Below are 18,914 nucleotides of genomic sequence, written 5' to 3'. Positions count from 1 at the left end.
AGGGAAACAATTTGTTAAAAAGATTGGCATCTCTAGTAATATCTCTTGAAAAGTGGCATTACAGATGACACTGACTCCTCACTGCCATGTTGATTCCAGGGCTTTTGGGGATTTGTTGGGCTTTTCATTATTTGGGAGATTTTTGTTGCTGGAGTGTCTTTCAGGAGATTTCATCAGTGTGACCACTGAAGATGAAGAATCTGTGTTCACATTTAGTACATCACATAAGTCAAGCAACACTGATTACCACTAAAACATGTTAATTACTTTATCAAGCTCAGACATGGGATTTATATTTAAAATGAGTCTTCAGGAAAAGCTTAGAGAAAAATTATTTTCACTACTAATTATTTTGTTCATAATTTTTAGATTATATTTTGATTAAATAAACTTTCAACTTTATCTGGTTTTTTAGACACTAAGTGATTCACTTACCCTTTCTAAAAACTTATGGTTGCTTCTTGTTTTACTCTATTGGTCCCCTGCAGGACTCAACTCTAGGGCCAGTTCTGTTTGTATTTTTATCAATGATCTGGATATAGCAGTTGAATGCACCATTAATAATTTAAGTGTTATTAAACTGGGAGGTGTTGCTGACTCCTGAAGGACAAGAGCCCTTGCAGAGAGAGGGATCTAAATAGTGGAGCACTGGGCCATCACCAGTGACATGAAAATGACAAGTCAAAATGCCAGTTTCTGCACCTGGGATAGGGAAATGCCAGATACAAATCTAAACTGGGAGAGGGGCAGCTCTGGGGTTGCAGGGAGGGCTCTGGGGGTGCTGGTTGGCAGCAGGCTCTGTGGCAGCCAGCAGGGTGCCCTGGCAGCCAGAAGGGCAGCAAACCCCATCCTGGGAGCACCAAACCCCATCCTGGGAGCACCAAACCCCATCCCAGGAGCACCAAACACCATCCCAGGTGCAGCAAACCCCATCCTGGGAGCACCAACCCAGGATGCACCAAACCCCATTCCAGGTGCACCAAACCCATCCTGGGAGCACCAACCCCATCCTGGGAGCACCAACCCCATCCTGGGAGCACCAACCCCATCCCAGGTGCACCAAACCCCATCCTGGGAGCACCAACCCCATCCCAGGTGCAGCAAGCCCCATCCTGGGAACACCAAACTTGGCATCTCTGGCCATCCAAAGAGGTGACTGTCCCTCTGTGTCCAGCACTAGGGCAGGGCCTCCCTAGTGCTGGGCCACCAGTGCTGGGTGCAGGTCTGGGCTCCACCATTTCAGAATGATGGGAAGGTCCTTGAAGGTGTCTGGAGAAGGGTAAGACAGCTGGTGGAAGGACTGGATACCACGGCCTGTGAGGAGCTGCTAAGGGCTTTGGGCTTTCTAGTTTGGAGAAAAGAAGGCTGAGGGGCAACCCCCTTGCTCTCTACAGCTTCCTGAAGAGGGGAAGTGGAGAGGGAGGTGCTGATCTCTTCTCCCTGGGATCCAGTGATAGGATGTGTGGGAAGGGTTCAAAGCTGTGCCGGGGAGGTTCAGACTTGCCATTAGGAAGCATTTTTTTATAGGCATCCTATATAGGATGGTCAAGCCTGATGATGCCCTGAGCCTGTCAGTGTGTAAGGGGAATTTGGACAGAGCCCTTAACAACCTGTTTTACTTTGGGTCGGCCTTGAACTGTAGCAGCTGGGCTAAATGATTCTTGTAGGTCCCCCACAACTGAAATGTTTTTTTTGTACTCCGTTATTCCAAGATTTTGCGTTTGCAAGAGATTCTATGTGGCACAGACTACCATGTGTACAGAAAATAGAAGCTACCCAAGTAAAAAGTTCTTTAAGTGAGGGATCTGTTCCTTCAAGCTTTTAGGTTCTAAGTTCTGGCCAGGGACTTTTATTTAGGCTCTAGAAAAACTGAACATTACATCTCTATTCAAAAAGCACTTAAGCAAAACCACAGAAGAACTACAGAGGTAATACAGTGCATATTATTATGATATTTTGTGGAAAGATGAAAGTAATTTTAACATTTAAAATTATATTCTGTGTAAATACAAAAGAAAGACTAATATCCTTCTATTTTTACACAATAAGCAGCAAGAGATTCCAGGCACAACTTTCTACATATTTATCTGATATATTAAAATAAGAATTTCACTTATTTGAATATGTGATCAGTCATACATCCCCCCTTTTCTTCTCTTAATAAGACTAAAAACATTTCTTTAGAAGTTCTGATAACCAAAATGTACACAATCACTCCCACTGCAATTCCAATTACACCATGTTAAAAGTTACACTACATGGAGGAACACTAACCAGTTTGTACAGTTACTAACATAGGCAGTCACTAAATTAAGAGCATTATACATGAGAAAACTATAATTGTGAATTCCTTAAATTTACTTTGTTTGCTAGCTAAAATACTGCCTTATATTCTGACACAATCATTAAGGAATAAGGATATTCTCCTGAGGTTAAAAAATTCAGCAGTTTGATCCCAGTATGTGCATGTATAATGTAATCCTTATATATCTACTGATTTGGAAGTTATTGACTGATTTTGCTAGGTTGTCTTAGTATTCATTAACATGTTACTTAGATAAACAAATTACACATAATAGTCTAAGATGCATATAGCACAGACATAGCAAACACCTATCCCAAACTAACTTTGCAAAAAACTCCCTGCCTCTTAGGAAGAAGAAAGAAATAGTGCTTTTCCATATGATTCAACTAACAATTTCCATGATTAACTAACAATTTAACTATTAGTACAAAATATTTATTGTAAGTTGCTCTGAGGAGGTCAAAAAAAACCCAAAACAATGTGCAAAAACTGAAGTCCTGAAGTTTAGTGAATAATCCAGGTATCCCACAATTAGTTTTTCTTTATCTGTTTGCATTTGCAAACCACCCTCCACCAGCAGCAAGGCAAGCAGGTGGTATCTTAGTATTCAATATATTGTTGCAACATGGTGAAAAAAAGATAGCTCCTGTCTCTTTTTCCCCCAGGCACCTCTCATTCACAATGCCCTTTATCCACTTCCAAAGGTTCACCCTTTTAGGCTTTAAAGGAAGTGAAATTCTAAAGTAGCTATCATCACAATGCTCCATTATGAAGGAATTACTAATTCGTCATATGTATACAAGAAAGACCGATTTGGTGGTACTGCTAGCTAACTCCTGAGTACTTGTGGCAATTGTGCCTACCTGAATAAGGCAGAACTAATCTGCAAATAGAGAATAAATGGACACAGGCCCTTTTGAAAATGTGGCACTTTCACCCTTTTAGGATGCCACAAACACACATGTTTTATGGTGGCTTTCAATTCTATTTCAGGACAGAGTATTCATGTATGTCATACTGTTCTCTGAAACCTGTGCCAGTGGGTTGTATTAGGCAGAGAAGCTTTCTCCCAAGAAAAGCTTGAAAATGAAATTGTATTGACCATGTGAGGAGAGCTCCAATCTAGACCATACAGCTGGGAGAATTAAATCTAAAAGATTTGCATTAATGTCAATAGAAAAAGCTGTAGCAACACCTGCAAAGAGGTTCTGTGAAATTTTGCTCAAAATATTGAAATGATACTATTAAGAGAGACAGAAAGATAGTTCTTTAAGTCTGTGGAATGAAAGAAATGTAAATACGCAGAAAAAGAAAAAAAAAAAAAAGATGTAAATTAAGTGCATTATTTTACATAAAGCTGGCCTTAAAGAAATACTGATAAACCTTAAAAACTTGGAAGAATAAGTGCTTTTTTTATTCCTAAAAAATCCCCCTGATTAAATTGTAAATATAAAAGTTTAATATACATAACATAGGGGTCTGCAGATACGTAAGGCATGCACCCTGACTAATGAATACAGCATGTTCTCTAGTAATTATAAAAGAATATATGGTGTTGTTTGGGAGAAAAAGCACCTCAGACTGGAAAAATTAAAAATGCTTGGAGGTAAATCCAATTACCTTTTCCTTCCCAAATTTTCAAAGCTAACGTTGCTGTCCAGGTCCCAAAGGATCATGACACACTTCAAGTGGGCTGATGCAAATCTCATAAATTCAATAAAGTGAAGTGCAAGGTCCTACACTTGGGTCATGGCAATCCCAGGCTACAGGCTGGGTGGAGAAGCATGAAAGCAGCCCTACTAAGAAAGATTGAGGGGTGATGGCTGAGGAAAAACTCAACAACAGCTGGCATTGTGCACTCCCAGCCCAGAAAGCCAAACGTGTCCTGGGCTGCATCCAGAGCAGCGTGGGCAGCAGGGCCAGGGAGGGGATTCTGCCCCTCTGCTCTGCTCTGCTGACACCCCACCTGCAGGGCTGCATCAGCTCTGGGGTCCCAGCACAGGAGGAACGTGAACCTGTTGGAGCAAGCCCAGAGAAGGGCATGAGGTTGATAAGAGGGCTGGAGCACCTTCCTTATGAAGACAGACTGAGGAATTTGGGTTTGTTCTGCCTGGAGAAGAGAAGGTTGTGTGGAGACATCACAGCAACTTCCAGTATCTGAAGGGGCCTACAGGAAAGTTGGAGAGGGACTCTTCATAAGGAACTGCAGTGATAGGAAAAGGAGTAATGGATACAAAACGAAAGGGGAGAAACAAAGGCTGGAAATTAGGAAGAAATTCTTTACTGTGAGGTGTGAGACACTGGAGCAGGTTGCCCAGAGAAGCTGTGGTTGCCCCATCCCTGGGGGTGTTCAAGACCAGGCTGGATGGGGCTTTGAGTAACCTGGTCTAGTGGGAGATGTCCCTGCCCATGGCAGAGAGGATTGCACTAGATGATCTTTAATGTCCCTTCCAACCCTTAACAATCTATGGTTCTATGCTTATCTTCTTTGCTAGAAGTTCTCAAACATGGGGTCAAACCAACCAATTTACCGTCTTTTCCCCAGATCATGCAATTATTTGTATAACTAATATCTCTTTCTTTAAACATATTTTAAATTTTTTTCTCTGTGGTCATTTTCCCCACATTTGGAAAAAAAACCAAAAAAATCCCATGTAAAAATCTGTTGTCAAGCTTGTCATAAAGACTTTTAAAATATATACATTCCATCTAACACTGAAAAACACATGTAAATACATCAGAGTTATTCACACCAGAAACCCAAAACAGAGAAACTAAAAAGAAAATTCAGTTCAGATTACTATTAAAATCAAATTTGAAAACATTCATAGCATGACAGCCTCAGTCTCAGAGAGTGGCCATATTAGGACAAATGTGTATTTAATCAAAAACAAAGACAACCCATAGTCCTTTAGAAAGGTGATGCATCTATGCCATTGATAACCAGACTGTTTTGAGAACATCATGGCAAGTCTCCTGGTATCAGCTTATCATGCATTTTCAACCAAAAAGAATTAATACAAATTCTTCCCATGGATTGAAAGATACCTATTTTTGACATCTTATAATTAAAATACTGTGTTTCTTAAAATCTTTTAAAAACCGAAACTGGAATACTACATTGGAATAAACAGAGTTTCCAACAACTTGTGGTTTTGATAAACAAATACCAGAATAAACATTAAACTGCCTAAATTGGAAACACTGTAGTTGCTACGGGGTTTTTATGCAGAAAACACAGTAAAAACCAATGAAGCTAGCTTGTGTCAAGGAGAAGCAAGGAGCATAGACAGATGAAGCCAGAATGCAGTTGGGATAGGTGTGTCTGACCTTAATAGCAATCATGCTCCCTTTTCCTCCCACATTCCTTGTTGTGTGAAGATGACATAGTCTCAATACAAGATTTTATAGTGTACTAGCAAGGTACTCAAAGGGACAGAGAAATACATAAATTATTCTGGTGACATTGCTACACTGAAACCTCTGGAAGAGAGGGGGAGAAGCCATGATGCTCCACAGCTTCGAAGAAGAAACCAAAGCAGGAGAATATCAAGACACAAGATGCACCTGTACCTTTTTTTTCACAAAAGAAGTTAATGTGCTCAGTTGCAGAAATTTGAAGTAGATATCTTGCCTGCATATGATGTTAGACAAAATGATCTAATAATCCCTTTTGCATAAAGATCTGTGCATCTTTGATTTGATCAGAAATGTTTTATTTTATGCTAAAATGGACTTAGGTACATCAAAATTACCAGAAAAGGGAAGAAATGGAGGAAAAAAAAAGCTCCTGTACTGAGAAAGAAATTAAATAAAATCCCACCTCAAACTTAAATCTAAATTATAACCTTTATGCCCTTATGTAAGACTTTCAAGTTTCTTTGAAATAGTTAAAATACTTCCACTGGGATTGTATTATCATGATATAGCATTTACATTGGGCTTTCTTACTTCTTGTTGTTTTCTCACCAATAATTACAACATATTTTCAGCAGGTATCATCCTTCCTTTAAAGTAAGCAACGACTTTTGCATGCTGTGTTTACTAGAAGAACTAATGGTTTGTGGTGATACATTATTTGCATATTAATTTTGATTATATTTTCATGCAGATTTAGATTTGTACTGAAATAGGATGAATTTCTATAACAGCGTGAGCGGAGACCTCCTATGGTTGGTGATGACTGCTGAATGACAACCGTAAATTGAGGATCAGTCATAAAGCTTGCTAGAAAACAAGACTAATATATGGGAGCCTCTCACTGACTGACAAGTATAACAACACATTTATTACTAGAAACTATGAATTTTGTAACCTTGTGATACTATGAAATATGGTGATTAGAGCACCCTTTTCATAACAAGGACAATCCTTAGGTGTTTATATATCAGAAAAAAATGGAAGGTGATTTACATTTCATTATTAACATGGCAATCCAAGTTTTTGGAGAGTCCCTTAAATGTAGTGGTTCCTTATTTAATGAGAGCTGCCAGTAAACCAAACAGATGACTCTTTAATACAGGTTTCGAAATGCAAATTTGTTTCAAATAGACATCCAGCTAGGCTAAATCCGTTCTTCTTCAATGCAATCACAATACATGCTTGACCAAGCCACAAACATATTCACATGAAAATGATAATTTTGGAAAGCTGCTTCTCTACTGAGCAACTTATAGAGAAGCTTTTATAATGTGAATTTCTGGTTTTGTGGAAAAAAACCTTTTTACCATGTACAGAAGGTAGTTTAATAGGCCAGCAAGGGATATAATGGGAAGAAGCAGTGAAATCAATGGAAATGAAAAAAGGAAAGAAAAAGCTAACAAATGTTCTTCATGAATACCAAAAGAAACCACTACTGTATATATGTTGGAATGGTTTTGACAGAGCACAAGTCTTGATATTTTGGCTATAAAAGCAGTGCTACTGCATGCTATGGCTTACTAAGGAGTGCTTTCTTGTATGAATATTTGACAGTAAATTTAAACAAATTAAATATTACAACCAAAATATTATCTCTTTATATTAAAATTCTGAAGCAAAACTCAGAATTACATTAAACTATAAAGAAAAAAGTTGAAATAAACTTCAGTTACAAAGTCTATATTTTATTGAATTCTGCATAAAACAAATAGCTTACCTGCTAAAGAGTAAATCAGATTTTTAGTTTAATTTATCTAAAAGACAGTTAATAAAATTTACCTATTTTATATATTTGACTTTTAACCTGAAACTCTCTTATTTCTTTCTTTCTTTTAACTTAAGCTAGATGTATCAGAAAGAGATAATATCATTCATACAATAATTTGCTTATTACAGAATGTAATGATTTGATCAGCGAGGGTGATAAATGACAAAACGAGTGAAGTTATCAGCTGAAAAGAGTAAACAGAACTAGTACCTCTATGACAAAATAAAGAGAACTTGTAATGACCACATATATTAATAAGTAAATTCTTATTAATTTCTATATCCGTTTTCTCTATATGAAAATTCTCCAAACTAATTAAAAATTGGGGAAAAAAAATCTGCATATTACTCTAGAAAAACATAAAGGATAAAGGTTACTTTGATGGTTCCAATATATTCTCTACACAAGAATGAAAAAAGTTATGATGGTAAAGATCAAATGAGGATCACAAGTGAAACAAGCTCTACCTAAGGTGCAATCCAATTGAAGTATTACATTGCTCTATTTAACTCAGTTTAATTATGCCCCCTAGTAAAATCAGAACAGATTTGATGCTTCAAGTGAGTTTAAACTGAACCTTTAGTGATTCAATTAATTCTTTAATATTTCAGCTGAAACACATCTGGTCTAAAATTTTGATATAAAATCACGTTATGTCCCACTTCCTTAGAAAGAAATGTACTTCTGACGTACTCTAATGTATCATTCTTATAAAACTATATTATATAGAAGAAGTAACACCCTAAAAAACAGAGGAAATTACTTTAGTGCCAAGATGGAATTTAATTTTAATTGCTATGTAACCAGCAGTATTTTTTCCTATTCATAACAGTGAGTTGATACAGCAGTATAGAATTTCTTTTGGTCAGCTAAAACAGGCTGTTTTTCATTGACACATAAAGCAAGAGAAAAATTCTGCTGAAGACATGATCTTTAGCTTTTGTTCAATGTTGCCAAAAACTACTTTTAATTTTTGAAAAAAATCAAACAGTTTTTAATTTGCAAAATATAGTGTGGAGTTCTGACATTCAAATAATTCTAGGATTTTCAGCTTCAAAGTAATTCTACTACTCTTCATTTGTGTTTACTGGATACATTTAATGTGAGAACATTTCACTTGTTTTCACAGTCTGTTAAGTATCTGAAATCTGAAAGAGGAATGACACTTCTTTCAGAAACTCTGTTCTTCCATTAAGTCATGCAAAATACAGGAAAATGTTAATATACGCTCTTTTTTATAACTCAAATATAAAATTCTCTGTTGCTGTGAAAGCTCCCACTATGTTCAAGTGGGATAGTTATACTATTCATTAATTATGATTCTTCACAATTTTTGTTTTCAGGAAATAATACTGAAGGTTTTTTTTAGATAAAGTAATAATTTCTTGCCTAGTACCAAAAACTGTATTTATACATACCAATCACCTTAAGATTCGAAGTGGAGAGAATTTTCAGATTATCTATATTATCCAATGCTTTTACATTAGTTCCTAAAGATTAAGTCCCCTAACTTTATTGTCTTTTTGAATAGTAATGACTCTGTATTATTACTGATGCTTTATCTCCTTTCTGTATATTTAAACTGCTGCTACCCTATGTTTCACAATTCTCTTCCCCATTATATCCAAATCTCTACATGCAGAACAGAATAATCAGAAGAATTATGGTTTTGGTCCTTAGGGCAGCAAAGGTAAGATTAGTATAAACCCAGTTTCCTAACTGAAATATAGCCTGATTGAGTAAGCTCTCAGGTAAAACTCTCCATGCTCATGTTTATGTATCCACAGTATTCTATACCACAGTTGTAACAGAATGCATCTTCCCATAGCACTGTCAGACATTCCCACAATGAGCTTTTAATCTGGAACAGAATTTGGAGACATACCATAGATAAGTAAGAATGAAGTGTCATAACATATTACCTCAGTATTCTGAACAATTGAAATTTTTTTTAAATAAGCTACCAAAACTATACTAATATCAGGTAAACAAACTAATTAAATGCAGGGAAGTTACAGATACTAATCTATGACCTACATTATTTAACATTTACAACTAACATAGTTACACTCAACAACAATGTATTTTTCTTACTTTTTCCGAAAAATTATAGAATGTTAAAATTTAAGATATGAAATGTAATTATTCGCAAACTGTCAAGGGAAAGGTATGCCTTCATGTATTCTTACTCCTGTATCTTATATATATAGTGCTTTTTTTACAAAAAGTACTACGTAATCTTTACTATGTCAACATAAGACCGCAATGCATTCTGTCACAAAAACTGTGTCAGTCTGCAAGAACATCTGAGTGACTAAGAGACTGGTCTTAAAGGTTTTGCATCAGTCTGAAATACTTACTGTCGCTGGGGAGGCCCGCGTTGTGTGAGTCACTGTATGACCAGAATTTTCCATTGAATTGCCAATCAGATAGGTGCCTCCTGAGCTGCTAATGAGTTGTCCTCCTGTTACGCCCATCTGAATCCCTCCAGTGCCCACCATGCTATGAGACGAGACCACTGTTGTCACCTGTGCGGAACTTCCTTGAGTATCAAAATAATTTCCCCCAGTGTTTTGACTGTACATCTGGGTTTCTGTGTAAGGATAAGTTGTTGATCGGCTTCAAGAAAAGAAAACAAAAAAAAAAGAAAAATACATTATTTGTATTTCATTTAGCTGAGGGTGATGTTATAACTCTAGAAATTGATTTACAAAAACTAAAATCAAATCAATAAGATTCGCAAACAATCCCTGTCTCCTCAGAGAATAACAGTTAATCAAGTCAAAGCATTAAATAACTAACTCAGGGTCAATGATGTCAAGTATCCACCCAACATTATAGAAAAACTGTCAGTCCTACATGAAGAACAAGAGAGAAAGAAACAACAAAAACTGAAGGCGGGCACATAGAGCTAATCCAATAATTAATATATTGCAAAGTAATTTATAAAGTTCTGTCTGTATCAATATTTTTTTAAATTTGACAATAGAATTTCTATTTCTAGTCAGATGTTATATGTTTGCAGTTTGCAAAATTACAAACGATTCATACAAACGTCAGTTAACACAATGTTCAAGAATCCTCTGTTGTCTATTGTTTTTAAATCCATTGAAGCTCTTGACTGAAGCTTGAAATTCAGAGTCTGCTGGTATTTTGGGAAATGCAGTTATTTTTACAGGGCAAATGCAAAATTAGACATGAATACATGTAATGATAAAAAACGGAATTTAAAAATTAAAATCAAACAGTACTATAACTCATAAAACAGTTGCAAAGATTAAGAAGGTAAAGGAATGCAACAGTAACATTTTAGAAATAAAACATTCACATGTCATTAACTAGTTCACCCTAATAAACTACTCAGCTACTGAAAACTTCTGTCATGTGTTTCATGTTCTTATTCACTTATTTTCAATCATTATTCTTTATGTGTTAAAATCTACTTATAATTTTTGAATTTGTATTTGTTTCCACAAACTAAATTTTATATTTAACATATTTGAAATTGAAATTTTGACTCGAATTGAAATTTTTTGTATTTCAAAATGATGAAGTTTAATTCCTCATTTCGAGGACTGCATCTCTGTATGTTGACAAGCAAGATACCAAGTAAAAATCAGTTCACCCAACCATTGATTTTCTTATTTAAACATAAAAATCTGTAACATTTCTTGTAACCCATAGGCAGTATCAATTTATATGGCATGTAACTAAACAAGTTAAAAAACACCCGACAGCCAAACAACAAAACCCCAGACAATTTGGTACAGAAACAGAAGAGGTGGATGCAGCACTCATGTTTTATGCAGTAAACTGATGATTAAGACACCTATGCAAGAACCTGAAGTTAGGCTTTTCTTCTCCCTTTATCTATACAATATTTATTTTTTTTTTAGTAATGTAGAGAAAAAATCAAGGCAATTTACAGGTGTTATTTTTTTTAATTATGAAAACTTATATAAGATTACTTAATTAGTAAACAACAGACCCAGAAATTATAATTTCTTCTTTACCTTCAGAAAAGCATTAGTTCTACATAACTGAGGAACATAATAGTAAGCAACAACCAAAGCCAGAAATTTTGCTTTCTTAACTATGGCTACAACAGCTTCTCCCTTCTCCTGCAGAGGCTTCCACAATCCCTAAAACTTAAGTTTTAAAATCTGAAATGTTTCATAAGCCTCATACCTCCTTACTCCCTCTTACCCCTCTTTAAGCTACTTAAACACGTTCCACTTTATTTTGGATATTTCAAAAGCCTCAAGATCAGCTTGAGCTGATCAAGCAAAAAACCTTGAAGCTATTCCAAAAACGCAATGCCCTGCAGTCTGCTGAAAACATAGCAAAATAGTTCTTTCAGGGACTAACGCTCAAACACACATTTAATCTATTAACCTTTCTTTTGGAAGTTAAAATCAGTTGATCTTTACACTGCAATAACCTATGCATAAATTGAGGTATTGCACAGGTCCTGATTAATCTCTTCTCTCCAGCCAAGGTATCATGATGATACTTTATGATACCTCTGGGATGCTGTTTATCTTATAACCATAGAAAATATCTACTGAGTTACTAAGGTTGGAAAAAAACTTTGAGTCCCACCATTAACTGAATGCTGCTATCTTCATCCCTAAATTGTGTCCCCATGTGCCTAGATATTTTGTGAACATTTCCAGGAATGGTGGCTCCACCACCTCCCCAGTCACAAAGTGGCTGACACTGAAACTTCTCCCAGAAGAGGAAAGAAAAATCTTGGTATCAACTTTCAGTAACGAAAGTATAAGATCATTGTTGACAGCAAAAATAGACATGGCATACATTGTACAAAAGGTGCAAGGAGAAAAATCTCACTTGCAAAAGTGGAATTGAATAGTGGAAGCAATGCAAATCCTAGACAATGATTCAAATTTGGAAGAAAATTAAGTCACAGACTTGGCGTGGAATAGGAGACAAAATATTTGTTTGCTTTTACCTTGTTTAGGTATATTTGTATATCATATGTATCATCTGTAGACCTCTATATCTTATATACATAGTCTTGAAATGTACAGCATCTTGAAATGTAACAGCATCTTGAAATGTACAGCATCTTGAAATGTAACAGCACCTACTTATGCTTATAATAGCACTCTGTATCACTGCATCAACTGGACACATCAATGGGTTTGACTCCAAAATAAACACACTCTTCTGTTTGGTCCAACAACCAGCAGGCTGTTCTAGAACACCTAATCATTGGAGATGATTTAGCAAACTGTCATGGAGTGACTTTACCTTTAAGGTGGTTTTGAGAGCTAAGGAAGTTGAAGTTGCTGGTGACTGATGGGAGTCTTTTTTCCTGACCAATTATCGGTCATTACTGGGAATTGACAGCAGTTTTGACCATTGAAAAGTGGGATCAACTTGTGAACCCTACCTTAAGATGTAAAGCCAGCGCTCTCTTGTTCTCTTTGTTTTCCTGGCTGTGAAAGGTATCAGAGCTCCAGCTGGCCTCCCGTTCCCTGCCCAGTCCATGCGGCCCGGGCAGGGGCTGGGCTGGGCCCAGCGGCTCCCGGCCGGGAGATGGGGCCTGCGGGGCTTGCCCCGGGCTCTGGCCGGGCCAGGCCGGTCCCTGGCTCGGCTGCAGTTTTTGCTGTGACTGAATTCACCAGAGACTGCCGAGTGAAGAAAGGAAAAAAAGCTCCTGACCTGCGGTGTGCTGGGACAGTGACCACACTCTCCAGAGCAGCCATGAAGAATCTTCCATCACAGACAGCTCCAGCTGCTGCTCTGGCAGAGATCACAGAACCAGCTACAAAGCCTGGGCAAGATTTTAACCTTTTCATTACCCAGATGAGACTTACAGATTAATCCTTTTATCCACAGAGAAAAAAAGAGAGTAATCAACATGTAAAGAGACTTTATAAAACTATCAGAGACAGTAAAGAAGAGAATTAAGCTTCAGAAAAGGTAGAGAATAAGGAGATGCTTTATGAGCTGAAATACCTTTCTGTTGAGGCTATGGAAATGGACAATAAGGTCTTGAAAAGACTCCTTTAATTCATGGCAGAGTATATAGGGAGGAATAGAGTGTTCAAAGTGTAAATTTTGACTAAAAAGTAGAGTGATTGTGATGCAGTGAGGTGCTGGAACAGGGTGAAGTAGAAGATTTGAAGCCTTGGGGGGCAATGAGAAAACTGTTTTCCAGTGGAGCTCACAGAGACAGATAAAGAGGACTTTTGCCTTTGAATAACTCATCCTTAAAATGACATCTCTAAACTCATGGCCTATAACACACCTCAGAGTGATGTAAAATGGGAGGAGTGAGCTCTGATGACAGCATTTTCTGGGCAGCTGACATCAGAGAAATAGAAAACTATAACAGAAATAGTTTTCTTGTGAGAAACTCCATAAATTAACAGAAAGAGACTTCTGTTTCTCTACAAAGACTGATGAAAAGACTCTAGCAAGAATTAGGACTGTTTTAAGCACCAAAGTTCCAAAGTTTTTGTCTCTGTTGTCATGTGAACAAAGGAATGGTGGGTAGTAGGGGATAAAAAGGGTTTTCTGGAAGTTTATTCTGGTGCTCTTATTCTTGTAGTTAGTTAATAAACTTTCTTTATTCTTTTTAAGTTTTAAGCCTGTTTCGCTCTTGTTCTAATCCATATCTCACAGCAAAAAATATGTAATTTTTTTAGTTACTGGTTTCAAACCATGACACAAACCTTTCACAACAGACATCAACCGTGTACTTAAAAGTGCGATGAAACTAGTATTTTTATATGCAATAATAATTTCAACTTAGCAATGAGACGTTTAATTTAACCAAAATTATTAAATCTGGAAATTAAAAATGCAGCTGGATAAGATAATGTTTTAGAAAGCAGTTTTGAGAAATTATATTTTCAGAAAGCAGACTTGAATGTTTTGCGGTCACTGCACATAGTAACACGACCCTTAAAAATAAAATTGCAGCAAAGAGGAAAATAACTTCAAATAAGAAGTAATCTTCTATTTCTCCACATCACTTGTAGCACAAATACATTCTGCTTTCTCAAATAGCCTGACACATATCATAGTCAGTTCCTTCCCACTGCAAAGGTTGTAAAAGCATTCATAGCTCTTCTTTCCTTTAACAGCTGCATGTAAAATCACACAGGGAGTAACCTCAAAGATTTCTTGCTCTTATTGAGAGCACATTGATGATTAACTCTTGCTTGAGATAGCAGAAAGGCAACAGAATCTGATAGTTTCTGCCACTGAAACTATATGACGTTTGGTGCTTACTAGAATGTGGCACTAGAAAAGCTTATCAGTTACAAGTAAACTTAAAGTCTACTTAGTTAGGCTGCAGATTCCTAGTTTCCAGGAGGTTGTGCAACGTAGATCATGTCTACCCTGACAGCAAGCAACAAAAAGTCAGGCACTGTGTGAATTCAATTTAGATTAAGCAAGCCCAGAACAGATGACTGATGTTAAGGTCCCACACTGAAAATTAACAATACCAGCAAGAGTCGGACTAGCATTGCAAAGTACAATAATTCAAGGCATTTCCTACTATGCCTCATTGCTTGCTTACATACATCTTATAATGACTTTAAAAATAAAATGCTAGAAATAAGAGATGGAGTTGTAGTACAAAGTTTAAAACACTATTTTTTTTGCACATGAAAACAGAAATCTAATATAATGTTACTGAGCCAAATTTTTACAGATGTTTTTGTCTCTTCAAAGACACATTCTGAAAAAAAGGAGAAAAGTAAAAACTATGGCACAGAAAGAGTAAACTTGTTCTTATCCTCCCTTAGTCTTCAGTGTGCACTACTTCAATTATTGGAAATAATTTATTCCCATCTACACTTACGCAGATTCTACATAAATAACTAATGCATGACTACTATGTATCAGTGTTCAACATTAGAAATCCTCCAAACCAAGAAATTCTTTCATGCCAGAACAATATCCTCAAACTCCTTTAAGTTTTCAGAATAATTCTGTGGTCCTTAAGCTAACAGTGAACTTCACAGAAACTTTGTCTAATACTGAGGGAAGGCCTTACCACAGCCAGATTCTGGAGGTGAGGTATCCTAAGCAAAGGGAAGAAAAGGAAGTGCCATACACCCTGAGACTGTCACAACAGAACATGATACAGCCATTAAATTATAATAGTGAGGCATTTATTAGCCATAAAAAAGAACTGAGATCTTCAATGCTCAGTCCAAGACCATTTTCCACATGGAAAAAAAACAATAAAAGCACATACAATGCACAGCTATGGAATACCCTGCAAATCAGGGAACATAGTAAATTAAAACAAAGGTGCAATTCTATAAATTCTGTTCTTGGGATCTGTAATTTAGACAGTTAAGGAAACATTAATTACATACTTCTAAAATTCTGATGAAGTGCAGCAGACTTGTGGTCCAAGAAATATGGTATTGCCACTGCTAGGAATATGTCAAAGGATACATACTAAATCTGCAAGACTTCGGGAGTTGGGCTTGTCAGGCTTTCTTTGTCTAGGCTTCTCAGTGTTAATCTACAGTTTTGTTCTAGCAGTGATTACCGAACAATTAGATAAATGTTACTTAATCTGTTTCCTTTTAATCTTACCTTTCTATGATTGTGTGGTATGAAACCTATAATTAAATGCTGAGGCATTGTTCTGTCTAACAGACATAAATATCAAATAGCTATTCCGTACACAATAAACAATCCATGACCCTAGATCAAAAGTGTAGCAAAGAGGACCAGGAGCTGGTATAACAGTATTTAAGAAGTATTCATTCTGGCAAAAACAGACCACATAAAACAAATTCAGATGAACTGTGGAAATGAAAACCCATGAAGAACAGGTAAGATATAGACTGTTCTAGAACACAATAAAAACTGCTGCAAGTGAACACACTGTGGAGTGGCCCTCACCACCCATACATCCTCCATATATAACGCCCATATTGGTGGTAAAATGCTGTAATTCTGTGTACAGAGCTACAGGAAGACAGGAGCCTTCACCTTAGTATGCAAAAGAGTAATAAAAAGAAAAGGAGAATAATAAAGTGAGTAAGAAAAGGAAAACGAGAATGCCAGAGAAAAAGGGATAGATACTAGTAACTAGTAGAAAGATAACAACTTCAACTTTATTGATAATAATTACTTTATTTAACTGTGAAGATTTCAGTTAAGGTAGTACTAAATTTGCATAAATGGTGTGTTTTGCCAACATAAACACCACAAATTGCTGTACAAGTTGGTGAAGAATATGGCTTGGATCCAACAGCAATAGTAATCCTTGCATCATCCTAGGAATTCAAACCCTCTTTGCAGCATCAGAACTACCAGGTAAATGGCTACATTTTATTCACATGTTACAATTTGTAAGAAGAAAATTCACCTCTAGTATGTGAAACCAATTGACTTCCTAACATAGGCGCAGCAACAAATCTTAAAATATTCTGAACAGCCAGGTAAGCCTGTACATGCCATTGCAGCAACAATTCACTTCTGTTTCAAGATAGTGACATGCTTGACAAGCAAAACTGTTGTTAACCAGAGACAAATGTAGATAACATAGTTCAAATATTCTTATATCATACAATGTATGAAACATACAAAGTTGTGGGCTACATCCTCTGTATTATTATATTGCCTCCAATTATAATAAAACCAAATAACTTTAAAGTGTAGACAACTCATGCTATAAAATGAGTGGGAAGATTTGTAATAGAAGAATGCAACAGTTACACTTGACAAAAACTGTGAAACCTGACAAACTTTTATTTTTATAATGCAAAGAATTCGGTAACGTTTTCCTTATACATATTTTAACTGCGTCTTTTGTTGCTATCGTATATGTATTTAAATCAGTGCTAGTTTGTAAATGCATTTAAATGTATTTTAAAATAAAGGATAATTCTTTCACAGAGCTGTAGAATAGTTTGGGTCAGAATCGGCCTTAAGGATCTTCTAGTCCAATTCACCCTGCCATGGGCAGGGACACTTTCCATTAGTCCAGGATACTCAAAGTTCCATCCAGCCTGGTCTTGAACACTGCCAGGGATGGGACATTCACAGCTTCTCCAGACAACCTTCCTCACCACCTTCTGAGCCAAGAATTTCTTCATAATATCTGACCTATCTAATATTAATCTCTGCTCTTTTAGTTTAAAACATTGCCCCTTTAGTCTATCATTACCTGCCTGTACAAGAAATCCCTCTCCCACGTTTTTTGTAAGCCTTCTTTAAGTAATGGAAGGTCACAATAAAGCCTTTCAGCCTGTTCTCACCTGTCCCCATAAGAGAGGATGTCCAGCCCTCTGGACATCTTCATGGCCCTCCTCTGGACCTGCTCTGATAGGTCCATGTCTTTCTAATTGCTGAGGACTCTAGAACTGGACACAACACTTAAACTGGGGTCTTATGAGAGCAGAATGGAAGGCGATGTCTTTCAGCAGGCATGCTGTGACAATTTACTCCAGAGAACCCTGTATGAATTAATGTCTTCACCCTAACTATGGTTTGCAGACTTAATCTGTTGCTAGAGCAGTACTGTTTCTTGATAGATTATGGAACAATCCCATATCTGATTTTGAGTTAGAACTAAGATTTTGATTTATCATAAAGGATAACAAACACATAGGAAGACTACAGAAAATCTGGTGTACAAAAGCATATGGGAAATGTGCTTCTCTATCTAGAATCTTTAAAAAGTCTGAGTAGAAACACAGACTGGGTCCATTCTCTGTCAATGAAATTACAATTTTTAGAAAGGCTAATCTTCCTGCAAGGATTCAACAACAAATTGCCTGTCCACTACATTGCTGCTCACAACAACACAGGTAGAATCTTCTTTGTAGGATGCAAAAACAATCTAGACTTGGCCCACACGCTAAGAAGAACTTTCTTCTTTTATATCCTATTTGACTGATTTTGCAGCAACTCACAGAGGGATTCAGATATAGAAATACAATAAAACAATGGAAACCTGAAGATTCATACCAAGTAGTCAGTCACATCTGCTTCTGTTTTTCCCTTGGACTGTTATTAGTAGTGTAGTACATTTTTTATACACTGACAAAAGTCCCAACAGCACATGTAAGAGTTTAAAAGTAGTGAATGAAAAGAGAAACTTGAAAAACAGCTTATTTAAGAATGACCTCTTTTGGAAGCTAATAGAAGACTATCATGGTCACAATGACGTTATGCTGCTGTATGTGTGTGCTGGCTTTGGCTGGGGTAGTTACTTTTTTCACAGTAGATATTATCAACACCATTTGTAGCCTAAAACACAGATGCGTACTAGTTACTAGGAAGAAAATTAATCTATCCCAGACAAAATCAGTACAATAGAAATCTAATGCATATTTAAAATACATTGTTTAGGATTTACAAGAGAGAAAAAAACCACAGAAGACAGTAATAAATCAAAATTTGCTAGTAGAA

At 36.5% G+C, this 18,914-nt stretch overlaps 1 protein-coding gene across 1 annotated transcript in view; it reads right to left on the bottom strand.

The window, feature by feature from the left end:
- RFX3 (regulatory factor X3) overlaps positions 1-18,914 on the bottom strand; it is a 74,772-nt gene that overhangs the window by 29,663 nt on the left and 26,195 nt on the right. The window contains exon 4 of the mRNA XM_058826902.1: positions 9,854-10,112. Coding sequence (XP_058682885.1) covers positions 9,854-10,112 — 259 coding nt within the window. The remainder of the gene's footprint in view (positions 1-9,853; positions 10,113-18,914) is intronic.

Source organism: Poecile atricapillus, chromosome Z, assembly GCF_030490865.1.
Source record: "Poecile atricapillus isolate bPoeAtr1 chromosome Z, bPoeAtr1.hap1, whole genome shotgun sequence".
NCBI classification, from domain to species: Eukaryota; Metazoa; Chordata; class Aves; order Passeriformes; family Paridae; genus Poecile; species Poecile atricapillus.
This window is presented reverse-complemented; position numbering and strand designations above follow the sequence as displayed.